Below are 13,932 nucleotides of genomic sequence, written 5' to 3' on the forward strand. Positions count from 1 at the left end.
TGTAAGAAATTCTGGCATAGATAATGAGATGATGAGCAAAACCAAGGTTTATTTGTCCAGATGCAGGAACAGGTTTCTTGGCAGAGGTAATGAAGAAGTGTATTTCAGGGTGTTAAACAGAACTGACCCAGGACAGCTCCTGCAGCATCTCCACAGGTTACAAAAAGCACATTTTAGGAACAGGAAAATGTAAGGCAGATTACCTGCAGAAACCTGTAGTTGACCTTGTCCCACAACACTACTCTTCTTGCTTTCCCTGAATCACCCCTGTGACCCCCAGAACACCTCTTGGCAGTGTCTGGGTAGGCACACCACATTTCAGTGCCACAGAGGGACGATGCCTCAGCCTTTGCCCAACCCTGCCAGATCCACTGCACACCCACAGCACAACCAGGGCTTGCTCTGCTTTGTCTGAGGCTGTTCCATAGCTGCACCTTTGGAGGAGGGAAAGGTGAACACCTGACACAGCCCACCCTTGTCTCAAGTCAGCATCACTCCTCTCCCCTCTCTCAGCCAAGCACAAAACCATTTAGCAAGGAGGGAAGTCAGAGTACTCCTACCACCTCTCCCCAAAATCCTGGAGAAGGAAGGGGCAGCTGGAAGGATGCTGGGGGGCACACACACTGTACCCCCAGCTCTCCCACAGGCTGAACACCACAGCATGAATTAGTGAGATCCAAAGCAACAGCAAGCTGGGTTTTGCTTTTAAAATCTGCTCCAACTGGGCTGGGCTGTGCTGAAGAGATGCAGAGGCAGCTTTGTTTCAGCTTCTTGGAACCATCTTGCTGAAGGAGCAGATAGATGAAGTAGCTGACTGCCCTGCCTCATAGCCCTGGGAGCCAGGGACATCTCTGGGTTTCCACTGCAGACCCTGACACAGACACAGGCAGAGGTCACTCCTCATGTGACCCACGTGGCACTCACTGGGCAATTTCTCTGAGCAGTTCTTAAGTACAGCCACTGCAGGAGCCATGCCAGTGCATCTGATAACTCTTCTGGGACATGGCAAGACTTATTTAATATTTGTAATACACTACTGAGAGCTTTTAAAGTTATTTTGCAAGTTTTAGGATTGTCCTATTATTTTGCAATATTTTCTAATCAACTATTTTCTCTCTGCCAGTCACACTGGGGGTTCCATCTTTTTGGTGTTTGTTTTTTTTTTTTTTTAATTTAAATCTCTTAAAGCATTTCTTACAACCACTCCCATTTTACACATTCTTTTAAGCCCTACATTTATAGAACACAGGCTTTAAAATTGTTTCAATATGTCTTGGATTCTTATACTCATGTACTACTTGACTGGTTTCCAGAACCCAGTTCTTAAAAAAACAAAAGTACAAAAATGCTCCAGGAAAATTCAAACCACTCACCATTAGGGAGACTATTTTCCAATTATTGAAATACTTCAAACTTTTCATAACCCTTTTCATTTGGTTCTGGGATTGAATGTGGAAAAAAAAAAAGCCCACTGAACTGTATCAAATTTTAGACAAATGTATGAGTGTGGAAGCAATTTTGGTTCTGGGAATTGTATCTGGGACAATTTAGTAACTTTTCAGCTTCCCTAGATACTATAAAGGGAGCTCTGAGGAGGCACAGAGCTGGGAGCTCTGTCTGCTTCAGACTGGAGCAGAGGTCAGGACCTGGCACAGACCACAGAGCATTGACCACAGCCTTTCCAAAGTTGAATATTCTTGGTCTACTCCAGGAGGAGCTGCTGTGAATTTTGAATGCAGCCAGCCTTACCAGCCTTCCTGAAAGCCTCCAGGACAGCAGCTGCACCCATGCAGAGCCCAGCTAACCTGCCTGAGTAGGTGCAGAAGCTCTCAAGGTTTCAAATAAAAGGTGCAGTTATTTCCAGCATAATCTTTGAGAGGCTCAAAACATAATCCTATCACTTTGGTCATCTTCCAACACAGCCCTCCCTCTCCTGTGTTACTGGTAGTGAATGTTTATGACAGTCAGCAATTGTTTGTCCTAATTAACAAGCTAGACTGTGAATAGGGGGGTTTTTGGAATAAACACATCCATATCCTCATTACAAGCATCCCCTTCATCCAAGGAATGCAACACTCTGAGTACAGACAGCACTCATCCATATCATAGCCTCTTCCTCTCCCTTACAAAACAATCCACAGGAAACCTATGGCTAATGCAAGGCATTCTGCCACAACACAGTCACACCTGACAATATTCTCTTTGTTACCAAAACCTGAAAAGCAGAGACATGTTCTGTGCAGGCTAACTCTCAGAAAATGCCTGATTTTTTTTCAGCTATTTGCTTAAAAACTGATTTCAGACTATGGTGAGAACCAGTACAAGTGGGATATCTTTTTTTTTCCTAAGATTGCTGGGAAAAATATATAATTCCCAGGTCTAAGAAACCATTTTCTCAAAAAAAAAGGGATTGAAATTTAAAAATAGTTTTATACTCGAATGGAATCATAGCATACACGTAAGGCAGAATTGAGTCCTGGGGCCATCTTCCCTTCCAGGGAATGCTAAACAATAGATCTGCTCACAGCATTTTTATTTCAATCTTCAAGTCATTTGGAAGAAAAAATAGTAAGTGAGGACTCTTAATTACAAGTCTCTCCCCATTCCATACATTTCACACACAAACTTCTGCATTTCCAGGTCACTCTAGGAGACAGGTTGGTCTTCCATGATTCCATTAGATAAGTAAAGTGAAGGGTTTAGTTCTGGTCTACAACTTTTTTTCACCATCAAGGAGACAGAGCATCTGCATTAGACAGCTGTCTGGTTTAGATTTTGCTTTTCTATCCCCACATTATTGAGTTATAAACAGTCTTTAGAGCGTTTATTCAGTCAGCCCTCCTGGAAAGTAAGGCTATCCTATCCCTTTTACAGATAACAATTTGGGTTCAAAGACACTTTGTTTCTTGCCTCTGAGCAATAAGGAAATACTTGAAAGGACAAGAACAAAGTCGAAGATTCTGTTAATAAATGCTGCAGAGGGTGATTTTCAGCCTCTTCTAATCTGTACCACTTCAAGTGTCTGCTGAGAAGCAGATATCTTTTTAGTGACTTTAAACTTAATGACAAGAGCCTTCATTTTCCTAGTTACCATTCACAGACACTTTAGTCTGGGAAATCACAGGTTTAACACCTCTGCTCTACAGCTTCAGGAAGGATTCTTCAGGTCCAGGGAATCTGATGGGGAGATTACCCAGGAAATATCTGTGGGTTTACCAGCAATCTGCATCTTGAGCAGCTGGAGACAAGTTCTCGAGTAGATTTGGTTTCAACTTTTGTCAACTCCCTAAGTTTTACCATCAGTCAGCCAACAAAAACGCCCTGCAAGCCAACAGCATTAGTTTCACAGTCTCTGGAGACTAGAATTTATGTATTCAATTATCTCCCACTTGTCCTCCACAGGACTGTATGATTCCTCAGTACTGGGCACCAGTCTCAGCACTGATATACTGATAATAAACCCCTGTGGTATCTGCTCCTTGCCAGAGATCAGTGAACAATCTAGAGTGAATAATATACCTGATAAATCATTTCTCTTTTGCTGATCATATTATTGTGTACAGACAACCTCATTTTCTTAGAGGTGTGGTTATCTCTATTTGCCAAATATACTTTGCAAATTAGTTTTGCATCTGCAGACTATTCCCAAGTAACTCTTCCAGGCAATCCTTCATACCCCAGCTGTGCTGCTTAGCGTTGGTTTGGCATCATGACCCTAATGAGAAATTGCCCATCTTCCCTGGCTAGCTGGGAACAGCTCTCCCTGTTTGAGTGCAGTTTGTCACACGGCAGCTCCCAAGGGCCAGTGCCACAATCAGGACTCCAGAGTGTTAAGCCACATAGGACCAGTGAGCTGTCACAGCACCCTGGCTGAACAGAAGTGCCCCACAGTTAAAAGGATAATACCTCTGTCCCAAAGAGATTACAGAGGACAAGTTGGAAGGGGTTTGGCAATGAAAGAAGGCATCAGTGTGTACTTAGGGACATGGAGTGCTGGAGGGAAGAAAAGGCTGTCACAGTCTTCAGCTGCATTGCCGCTGCTCTGTGCAAGCTGCAGTGCTTCCACTGCCCATGCCCCTCACCCTGGAAGCAGAGATACTCAGAAAGAGACCATCAAGCCCAGCTGGAGCATGTGGCCTCAGCAGAGGCTGGACCTCACACCAGGAAAGGGGAATCACTGCACTGACCAACAGGCTGTGGTGGGACACCCTGGGTAGGAGCCCTGTGATTCCATAGCCAGTTGGTGTGAGAGAGAGGCACTTCCAGGCAAGGAGCCATACCAGAGGTGGGATAATTCACCTTCTTCAGGAACCCTCTGTTCTGAAGTGGTCCACAGTTGTAATATGAATGCTCAGGGCAGCAGGATGTCAATCTGTCTGCAAGTCTGTATTCTTTCCTATTACGCATTGCTGTTTCCACATTTGGATCTGGGGGGTTTTAAACGTGCAATTTTTTCCCCTTACAGTGTTAAAATATTTTTTTACTATCATTTGACTATTTCACCTCTGAGTGTGTAACTTGGAGCAATAAGCACATGGCTTTTAAACTCATAAATCTTTAGAGTCAAGTATGTACCAGAAATATTTCTTAGAAACTTGCAAGTATTTTGCAAGAATGCTCTAAGGGCACAGGTCTTTTGTCCCATTTAGAACAGCTGAAGGACTAACTCTCCAAAACAAGATTTCTCAGATATATCTTTCAAAACATTATCAGTTCAGTTATGCTAATGATATATTTATACAGTGAAAGTGAGACTTATGGAATTGGAAAAAAAGTAGCAAGTAGGACAATACTAATTTTAGATACTAAAGCTGTTGATTAAGAGTTATTTTCTTGGGATCAAAGCATATGGTTATGGAAAAATTAGCAGATTTTAACTTGCATGGAACAGAAAGATCCGTTTATATAAAGAAGGAGAAAAATGACCCCTGAAAGAGATGAACACCTGCAATGCTGCATCATACAGGAGGCTATACCGAAACAGTAAACAGCTATACCTAAACAGTCAGCACTCTGTACATAATTAAAAACAGTATTTGCATTAATCTGATAATATCAGGCTTTATATTGCAAAACAGCACTGGTCTGTGTTCAGAGAAACCCACAGACAAACAAGGCCTGCCTATGTCCCAAACAAAACACACTATTGGAACCGTCAGCAACCTCATCCCAGAAACAAAGTAGACCACTGCAAAACGTGGGTTATGAATTAATTTTGAGTGGTTGAGAACATTTTTGGAATTGAATTAAACAGGCTGCATTCTCGTGACTCATTTTTGCCTGAAGGGTTGCAGTTTCCACGTCTCTGTCCCCCTCGCACGGTGGGAGCTGGCCAGACTCTGTGGCTCAGGAGCGCGGCCACATCTGGGCTCGGCCTCACGGGGCCTGCAGCCGGCCGGGACTGCGCGGCGGGCAGGAGAACGCCGTGTTAACACTCCTTTATCCCTGATCGGGACAGAAATCCTGGGCTCTATAAACCCAGAGGGGGTCTCAACCTCGTCCTGCTGAGATTCCTCGACCCTCAAGCGGAGCAAACCGGCAGCAGGAGCCAGCAGTGAGCCGCGTTTGTCGGCAGCCGTCCCCCAGCCAGGGGGACCAGAGGGTTGTTAAAGCTGTTAAATCTGTTAAATCTGTGATCGCAGATAATGACCACGCTGAGCAGCACAAAGCCAATGCTGCTGCTTCTCACTCGTGTCATTCACTAGCAACTGCCTTTCGGAATGGAGTATTCCAAGAGACCAAAGCTGTTTCCACCCCCCCGCAAGCATCTGAAGAGATCCCGCGGCTCCTGCTCCGTTCGGACCCCAAGGGGGCCTCAGGGCGTGCTGCTCCTCAGCAAGTTTGAAAATTCCACCCTAAATATCCCTGGTGTGACAACGTTCACAGGGGTCCGAGGATGAGGGAAGAGATGAGGATCTGACTCCATGTTTCAGAAGGCTTGATTTATTATTTTATGATATATATTATATTAAATCTATACTAAAAGAATAGAAGAAAGGATTTAGTCAGAAGGCTAGCTAAGAATAGAAAAAGAAAGAATGAATAACAAAGGCTTCTGTCTTGGACAGAGAATCCAAGCCAGCTGACTGTGATTCTGTGATTGGCCTTTAATTAGAAACAACCACACGAGACCAATCCCAGATGCCCCTGTTGCATTCCACAGCAGCAGATAACCATTGTTTACATTTTGTTCCTGAGGCCTGTCAGCTTCTCAGGAGGAAAAATCCTAAGGAAAGGATTTTTCATAAAAGATGTCTGTGACACCCTGGGACTGCCGGAGAGCTAACACAGAGATACGTTTAGAGCAACAGGGGTCCATATCAGCCAAGGGTTGGTACACACACAGGTAGACATAGCATTACGTCTTCTCAAGTACTTGAAAGAAGGAAGAGGTATAAAGCTATAGCTTTGTTTAACCCGAGTAATAACAGAATTCTTCTACAAGGAGTAATAGACATCATGGCACAAACTCAACTTTGGTCTAAAAGAAATAAAAATATCTCCCTACTAGTCTCCAAAGCTATCTTCTAAAGATAACACAAACACCTGCTGTATTTTAAAGGCATTTCATATCACTGAAATTTTTCTCCAGTATTTCCCTTTCAATTTACAGATCAGGGCTCAGCAGGTACCTTGCAAAAGGTTGATTCATAAAACAGGAGAAGCCAGTTATCCTCTTCCTGAAGGAAAATATGTTCAGCTCTGATGAGGACAATTGCTGAAGCACCACAGAGCAGAGCCTCCAATGACCTTGTTTGGGTTCAATGAGCACAACACAAGCAAGAGTGTTTGTGCAAACTATGCTCCCTAGTTAAAAAATAAATCTGAATTTCTTTAGTCCCCTTTTTTTCTTATTGCATACCCCCAGGTCATGTTTCAACAGTTATATATGCGACATTAAACTGAAACTTCAGGGATCTCAGCAGTCCCAGTTCAGCAAACATTTTAGGGCTGCAAAAGCTGATATCACGTCTTGAGTGCCAGCCACACTCCCAGCTCCCAACAGACTCTCTCTATTAACTTCACCAACTGTCCCTTATCTCCAACCCTTCTGCTGCACACACTGTAAGGATATTTTGGCTTCCTTTCTTCTGCCTTACATCAAGGAGCTCCCGCATCCGGGCCTGCTGCTCACAAAACAATTTATCAGGCCTTATTTCACTGCACTGGGCCCTCACCCTTGGGCCCCCACCCTTTCCCCCGGCACTGTGGCAGCAGCCAGGAGGGAGGCGTGGGCTGGCTCTGGAGAAAAGCGCGCGAATGGGCTGATCCTGGCACCCTTCACAGCTGGCTGCTGCCAGAACCCTCTGTCATGGCTCTCCTGCAGCAGGCCACTGACTTCTAGTTCCCCTTCCACTAGAATTCAAATCTGTGAAATTTCAAGACACTTGATATCTTTAACACTTCCATGTCTCTGGAAAATTTAATGCAAAGCAGAAAATGAGTGCAAAAGTTATTAGGAGCCAAAAGATACAGACACACTGCCTGTCACAACCATCTCACTACATTATGAAATAAATGTAACCTTGTAAAAACCTTACCAAAATCCTGGGAAATCTGGTAAAAAGGGTAGGTGAAAGTCTGTGGGGATTCCATCAAAGTTTCCTGCTGGCTTCCCAGCATGGCAGCCACAATCCAGCCTGTCCTTCACTGGGCGTTAGAACAGCAATTCCGCACAGTTGGCAGCACGAGCAAGTCTGGCACGAAGAGAAACCAGTGGCTTCCTCCTTACTAATGTAGAGGAAGCACAGGACTTCCTCTCTGCCTCCTCCCGTGCCTGCAGGAGTGAAAGAGGAGATGGCAATCTAAAGATATATCAGTGCAGAAAAAAATAAAAAAAGAGAAAGAAAAGAAACCCAGAGCAGGGCATGCTGCCACTGTTTAAAACGTAGGTGAGATTTAAATAGCTATAATCCCCAGAAACTATCTAGTTCAGGTCATCAACTAACAAGCTGGTTAATTCCTGTAAGGATTAATGCTTGAAATTATTATGCCTGACAGATGTTTGCTGAATGGCAACTGAATACACAGGATGGAGACCAGCAAGAAGGAAAAGTGCAGACAGGTACGTCAGAGCTGAGATTTTAGAAATCATTAACTCATGCTCTAACATAATAATAATTTTCCTTATCTTCCACTTCTTTTTTGCTCTCAAGGTTTCTAGCAGGAAATTCCCTTCACAGTCTGACACACTAATCTAGATTCTGCTCTCAGTTACAATCATGCAAAACAAAAAGGAAGTTAGCTGATATTTTCAAGAAATACCTCTGCTGCACAATTTGGCTGAATGGAATATACTTTGCAGGCATTACCTGTCCCTCATGATGCAGCACGTGATGAATTTTCCTTCCCTAATTCCCCAAAACTATTGGAAAATATAAAGCAGCATTCTCCCTTGATTAATTAAGATCCTGCTTTTAGACATTCTATAAAACCCACTGGTTTGGTCTATCTAGCCCACTACCATTTGCATCATCCTAATGGTGTAGATCTAATACTCTCCAGGACCAAAAAGGTGCCACTTACTCAAGGTGGTGTAAATCCAAAGAAGGTCCATAAGGCCACAATCTCTCAACCTTTTTAGTTGCTGTATGCCATACTTTATATTACACTGAGCAGCATTTCTAGAATTACAACTAATATGGAGGAGAGGTGGAGAAACCAGTGAAAGCAAAACATGGGGAGGGGGAAACTTGCTTTGAATTCTACCTCCAAATTAGAAGCTACAGATAAAAACAGGGATAAAACTGTGAACCATTTTAGAATCAGGCAGTACCAGGGAAGAGCACAGGGAAAAACTGAAGAGAGGAACAAAGATGGATGAAAACCTAGGTGGAAGAACAACAGTGGAATAGAAAATGTTTATCAAGCTAACCTGTGAAGTTGCTAATACAGAGAATTAACAGAAGACCAGTAGCCTTAGAGAGGCTGTGATCCCCGTGTGCGGTGGTGACCTCAGCTCAGCCAACCAAACAGAATTTCAGTAAAAAAAAAACAACCCACAGGACAGAAGAGGAGGAACATCTTAAGAATTAGCAGTGCTGATTGTACCTCTAGAGAGGGAACTGATATATCAGCTATTTTCAACTGTCTTATTAGCCTTTTGCTAACATGAATAATCCTCAGAACTATATGAATACCTCAAAACACATCAGGATGAGAACATCTCAAAACACATGCAGACTAAACTATATGATGCCTAGGGGACATAAACTGGAGATTGGTCCACTTATCTGAAGTCAAATCATGGTTGTTTTAGAATTGTGTTGTTTGAATGGGGGGTTTTAAATGCCTATAAGTGAACCCCTTTATCACTTTTCCCTTGCTCTCTCTCTCTCTTGTGGTATATCCACAATCACTGCAAATTTGCCATAGTCCTGACAAGAAAAATTAAATTAATATTTTTAAAAAAGTACTGAAACTAGTAGTACTGAAGAAGCAGAGCAAACGTGGCTAACATCAGCTATGCACAGCAGCTTCTAAAACAAGGTAAGAATCAGTCTCTTTGGATGACCAATCCAGAAGGCAAAGGAGCTCCCCTGGGGAGTACAGACAGCCACAAGCTAAAGGCAGCAATGAGAGGATCAAACTAACAGTGAAAAATGCAGCATTCCCACAAAACTTTCTGTAAGTTAGTATCACAACATGTTTAAAATATATAAATACCACATTACCACTTGAGCATAATTCCCTTTAGAGTGAACTTGATTTTTCCATATTTTTTAAGGAAACCAGGTTCAAGAAAATATTCCAAATGTCCCCACAACATCTGACCTGCCATTCTCTTTTTTCCCATATAAAGAAGTCCATTTTCAGTTTCAGCAAGGGATGAATTTTTTTCCCACTCTTCTGGCCAGCTATCATTTCGGTTGTGGTAGCAGAAAGCATTTGAATGGCCCCTTCTTCGGGCTGACATGTCTAAGCTCAAAGAGGGATTCAGTTACATCTGTAACTGTGGTAACATCTGCTGTAGCTGTAACTCTTGTAACACATCTGTTGGATGATCTCAGATTACCGGGCAGCCCGTGGGCACTGAGAAGGAAACATTTCTGCAAACCCAGTGCAGCCCACGGAGTTAAATGACTACACTGTCCCACTGATTAATCTACTGTAAGTGATACTCAGGGCAGGGTGGCCTCACTGCCCACTAACAGCCTGCATCTTCAAGCAGGCAGGGATGTATTTGTCCTCTAACTGCTCAGGAGACAGACTTCATCACCCCAGCAGGGTTGAAAGGGTTATAAATTATAGTGTTGTCTGAGCTCTGACAAAGAGCTGTGAAACCCCTTAGACAGGAAACAGAGCAGCAGTATAAAAATCTTTCTTCAACCATAGCAACTGTGTTATGCATTCTTACTACTCTGCAGAACATATTTCTAACTATGTTTTGGTTGTGAATTAGAATAACATTGGTATAAAGGGACTGTCAGTGCAAGTGCTTCTCACCAAAGAATCTGGTTTGGAATTGCTGTGAAAGGACTTTTCAGAAAAGAAACACATCATGCAATCAGGTTGTCCTAAGTACTGGGCTCGGAGGTACTGGCAGGGATAGCACAGACAGGTGTCAAGCTCTTGATCTCTCTTTCTGGTTTTACACAGTTTCACTCTGTGTAAATAATGAATTGTTATGAAGAACCTAATCATTATGTGCAGCCTAATGATTCAGGTGTCCCACCTGGCAAGCTGATCATCTTAAAGGTCTGGCTTAGGTCATCATTATGCTCTGTTCCATTCAGCAAGGAAAAACAAACAAACAAAAAAGTATTTTGATTTACCATTTAGCATTAAAAGAAGCAAACAAAAAAAATTCAACCCAGACACCAAACCAAACTCTGAAAAATGTCAGATCTGGTCTGAGCCAGACTAAAAGAACCAAGAAGTAGGTTAGCTGCTGATACAGTCGCTTAGCTGAGAAAAACATCTATTTGCAAATCCCCAAACTAAGGTGTAACCTGCTAGTAGCAATAACAGCACTTCACAAATACCAGTGATAGCTGACACAGGAAGGGCACTATAGAAAAAAATAACCTGCAGAGCACTGAAGCACATCCAGGCAGATTCCTCAGCACTGACTAACTACAATAACTAACTAACAATCCAACAATAAAAGGACTTAAAAAAAAAAAAGGTGGGGGCTGTGACATTTTAAGTATTGGGATTAAAAGTGCCGACATAATTACTTATAAAAGTGGTTTTAATAAACACCTTCAGCTCTTTCATCAGACAGCAAATACAGAATGCAGACCAGAATGACAGCACCAGCTCTCCTCCATCATGAGGTATTTACAGAATCGTGGAATGGCTGAGCTTGGAAGGGACCAATGGAGCTCATCTAATCCAACCTCCCTGCTCAGTCTGGGTCACCTAGTAAAGAATGTTACTCAGGATTGTGCCCAGATGGCTTTTGAGTCTCTATTATCACAATATGCAATATCTGGACAAGCAAAGATCTGAAGGGAGAAATAAAGTAACACTGAAGACAAAAATACCATTAGGGTTGCTGGTAGCTCCATCCCAAACAGGAATTTCTCTTGTAGAAAAAAAAACAAAACCAAACCAAAAACAACACCCCCAAAACAAACAAACAAGCAACAACAACCTAAACAAACAAAAAATAACCCAAAGATGCTTGAAATATTTTCCTTTTTGTTAGTCCGCAGACATGTTCTGTATATTGGCATTTCACACCAGCAGCTCAACTAATGGAGTCAGAAGGTTTATAATCTGAGGAGACAAGGGAAAATCCCAGGCTCTGGTAAAGCCAAGGGCAATACTGTCACAGAGCCAAGATTTCTACCCTGACTCCTGTGGACTTAAAAGACAAGGCAACAAGTAAATTTTTCCTTGGGTACTCTCTTAATCTGGAGATCTAAATTAACGTGCATCTGCGGCATTTACTGAGCCAGTGTTATTAGCCAGGGTTAAAGCCTTGTACTTCACACAAAGCCTGTGCTTACCCTGCTGCACCTATAGACCAATTCTGCTGACTTACATAAGAAACATCACCTACATTTGCCAGCTGCTCTCATCTGCCATTCATGTAACCACTAGCAAAGACTCTTGGATTAAGAAAAATCAGTCATCTAAGCTAAAGGAAATGCACAGCCTGGGGAAGAACTGACAGCTTCAGAACTGACAGAAATTATTTATTTTATTTAGTCACAGAAACTTTAAGGTAGGAGGATATTTTCTCCCATGACCCAGTCTTTGCATGTAACTGATTTGAAAATGCAGTGGGTACATTAGTGCTTGTACACTTTCCACCTTCAGCTTCCCTGAACTCCTTCAGGCTGTACCCACAATGGGGCACAGAGCCTGGATAAAGACCAGCTGTTACATCTCTCAAACTACTCCTCAGTCAGCAACAACACATGTTCTTATGATAAAATTGCCTCATTAAAATGGCAGGAAAATAACACAAGCATCTAATGCTTTAAATCACAAACACTTCTATGTGAGATGGAGATAAAACACAGCCAAAAGTAACCTCTACACTTTTTTCACTGTTTAATTTGTTATTGTTGTCCTGTCAGCCCAGATGAGTGAGTAGGTGAGTCAGTGTGTGAGATAATCTTTTAGGATGAAAACACCAGTGTTGGTTTTAAAATAAAACAGTACCCAGATCCACTGTGGGTGGTTTACTCTGTCACACCTGTGACACCCTCCCACCTGGTACCTCCAACACAGCTGCCACACACATCAAGAGTACCCTGTGGGATAAGATGTTAGTGTCCCATTTCACAGATGAAGACACTGGTGCTTTCAGCAGCATCTATCTTTCAAATGCAGCCTTTGACAGACCCAGCAACACGCCAAGCATCCAACATCACTGGTCCCATTTTAAACCTCTGACTGTTCATGCTCCTTCAAGATCACAGAGCTAACTTGGGGCAGGTAAAGCTGCATTAGGGAGGTTTAGACTGGAGGTTAGGGAGCACTTCCTGCCTAACAGGGTGGTCAAACACTGCAATAGGCCTCCTAGAGACATGGTTAATGCCCCAAGCCTTGACCACCTCTCTAGGAGGTGGCCTCAGTGTTTGAGGCATTCGGTGCCCTTAATAATGTGATTCAATTTTTACTCAGCCTCGAAGTGGTCAGGCAGTTGCACCAGGTGTTGTTGTTGATCCCTTCTGTTCTTATAATAATCATAATCAACCACAAGGGGAGCAGCAGGCAGCCTTATGTAAAGTGTGTCTAGGATTCCCTGGTGACAGGCACTAAATCTACTACATGTAAGTTCCCCAGTGCAAGCTGTCCCATGTGGGGCTCTCACTCAGCTTGTGCTCCCAAGTATTACTGTCATGTTTCTCAAAAGGCTTTCTGCATAGCACAACTGTAACAGCAGGTATTTCACCTTTCAGTGCCACTAAATAAACACTAATCAAGAACAAAACAAACAAGCCACAGCTTGATAGCTGAATTCCAATCAAATTACAATCTTCTGGTTCTCTCAGTTTCCTGCTATCTCCTAATTTCTTCCAGTATGATTTTTTATGCATCTGTTCAGTGATATCCCAAGGCTGAGACTGCCCTGTAATCCTCAGTGTGTCAAAGCAGAAATTCCCTTGAAATTGCTTGCTTGATATGAAGGACTTCATATCAAGTCCATGTATTTTGTTTAAATGTCACATAGAAAAGAAGCTTGTAACAGCAGAGACATTGAAAGTCAGTTCTGTCTAAGGAAAAGGAATGAAATGCATTTTCCTTGAAATACAATTAAGCTGTGTGCACAGACAGAGACATCAAAAATTGCTTATTAACCTGATATGGGGTGTCAGTGAGAACCACCATCCCTGTTAGACCTACCATTCTTTCCTCAGCATTTAGGTGGGGCCACTTCAGATACCTGAAGTTAAACACCCCAGGGCTCTACTCTCTGAGTAGTTTTTCTGTAATTCAGGCAGTACCATCCTGTGATACAATTTATTAGCA

The 13,932-nt window shown here is 42.7% G+C and overlaps 1 protein-coding gene across 1 annotated transcript in view; it reads right to left on the reverse strand.

Annotated features, from left to right (window-relative positions):
- SYNE3 (spectrin repeat containing nuclear envelope family member 3) overlaps positions 1-7,642 on the reverse strand; it is a 54,453-nt gene extending 46,811 nt beyond the window's left edge. Inside the window, 1 exon segment of the mRNA XM_036384029.1 lies at positions 7,542-7,642. Coding sequence (XP_036239922.1) covers positions 7,542-7,623 — 82 coding nt within the window. The 5' untranslated portion in view covers positions 7,624-7,642.
- Positions 7,643-13,932: the final 6,290 nt, after the last annotated feature.

Source organism: Molothrus ater, chromosome 6, assembly GCF_012460135.2.
Source record: "Molothrus ater isolate BHLD 08-10-18 breed brown headed cowbird chromosome 6, BPBGC_Mater_1.1, whole genome shotgun sequence".
Classification (NCBI taxonomy): Eukaryota; Metazoa; Chordata; class Aves; order Passeriformes; family Icteridae; genus Molothrus; species Molothrus ater.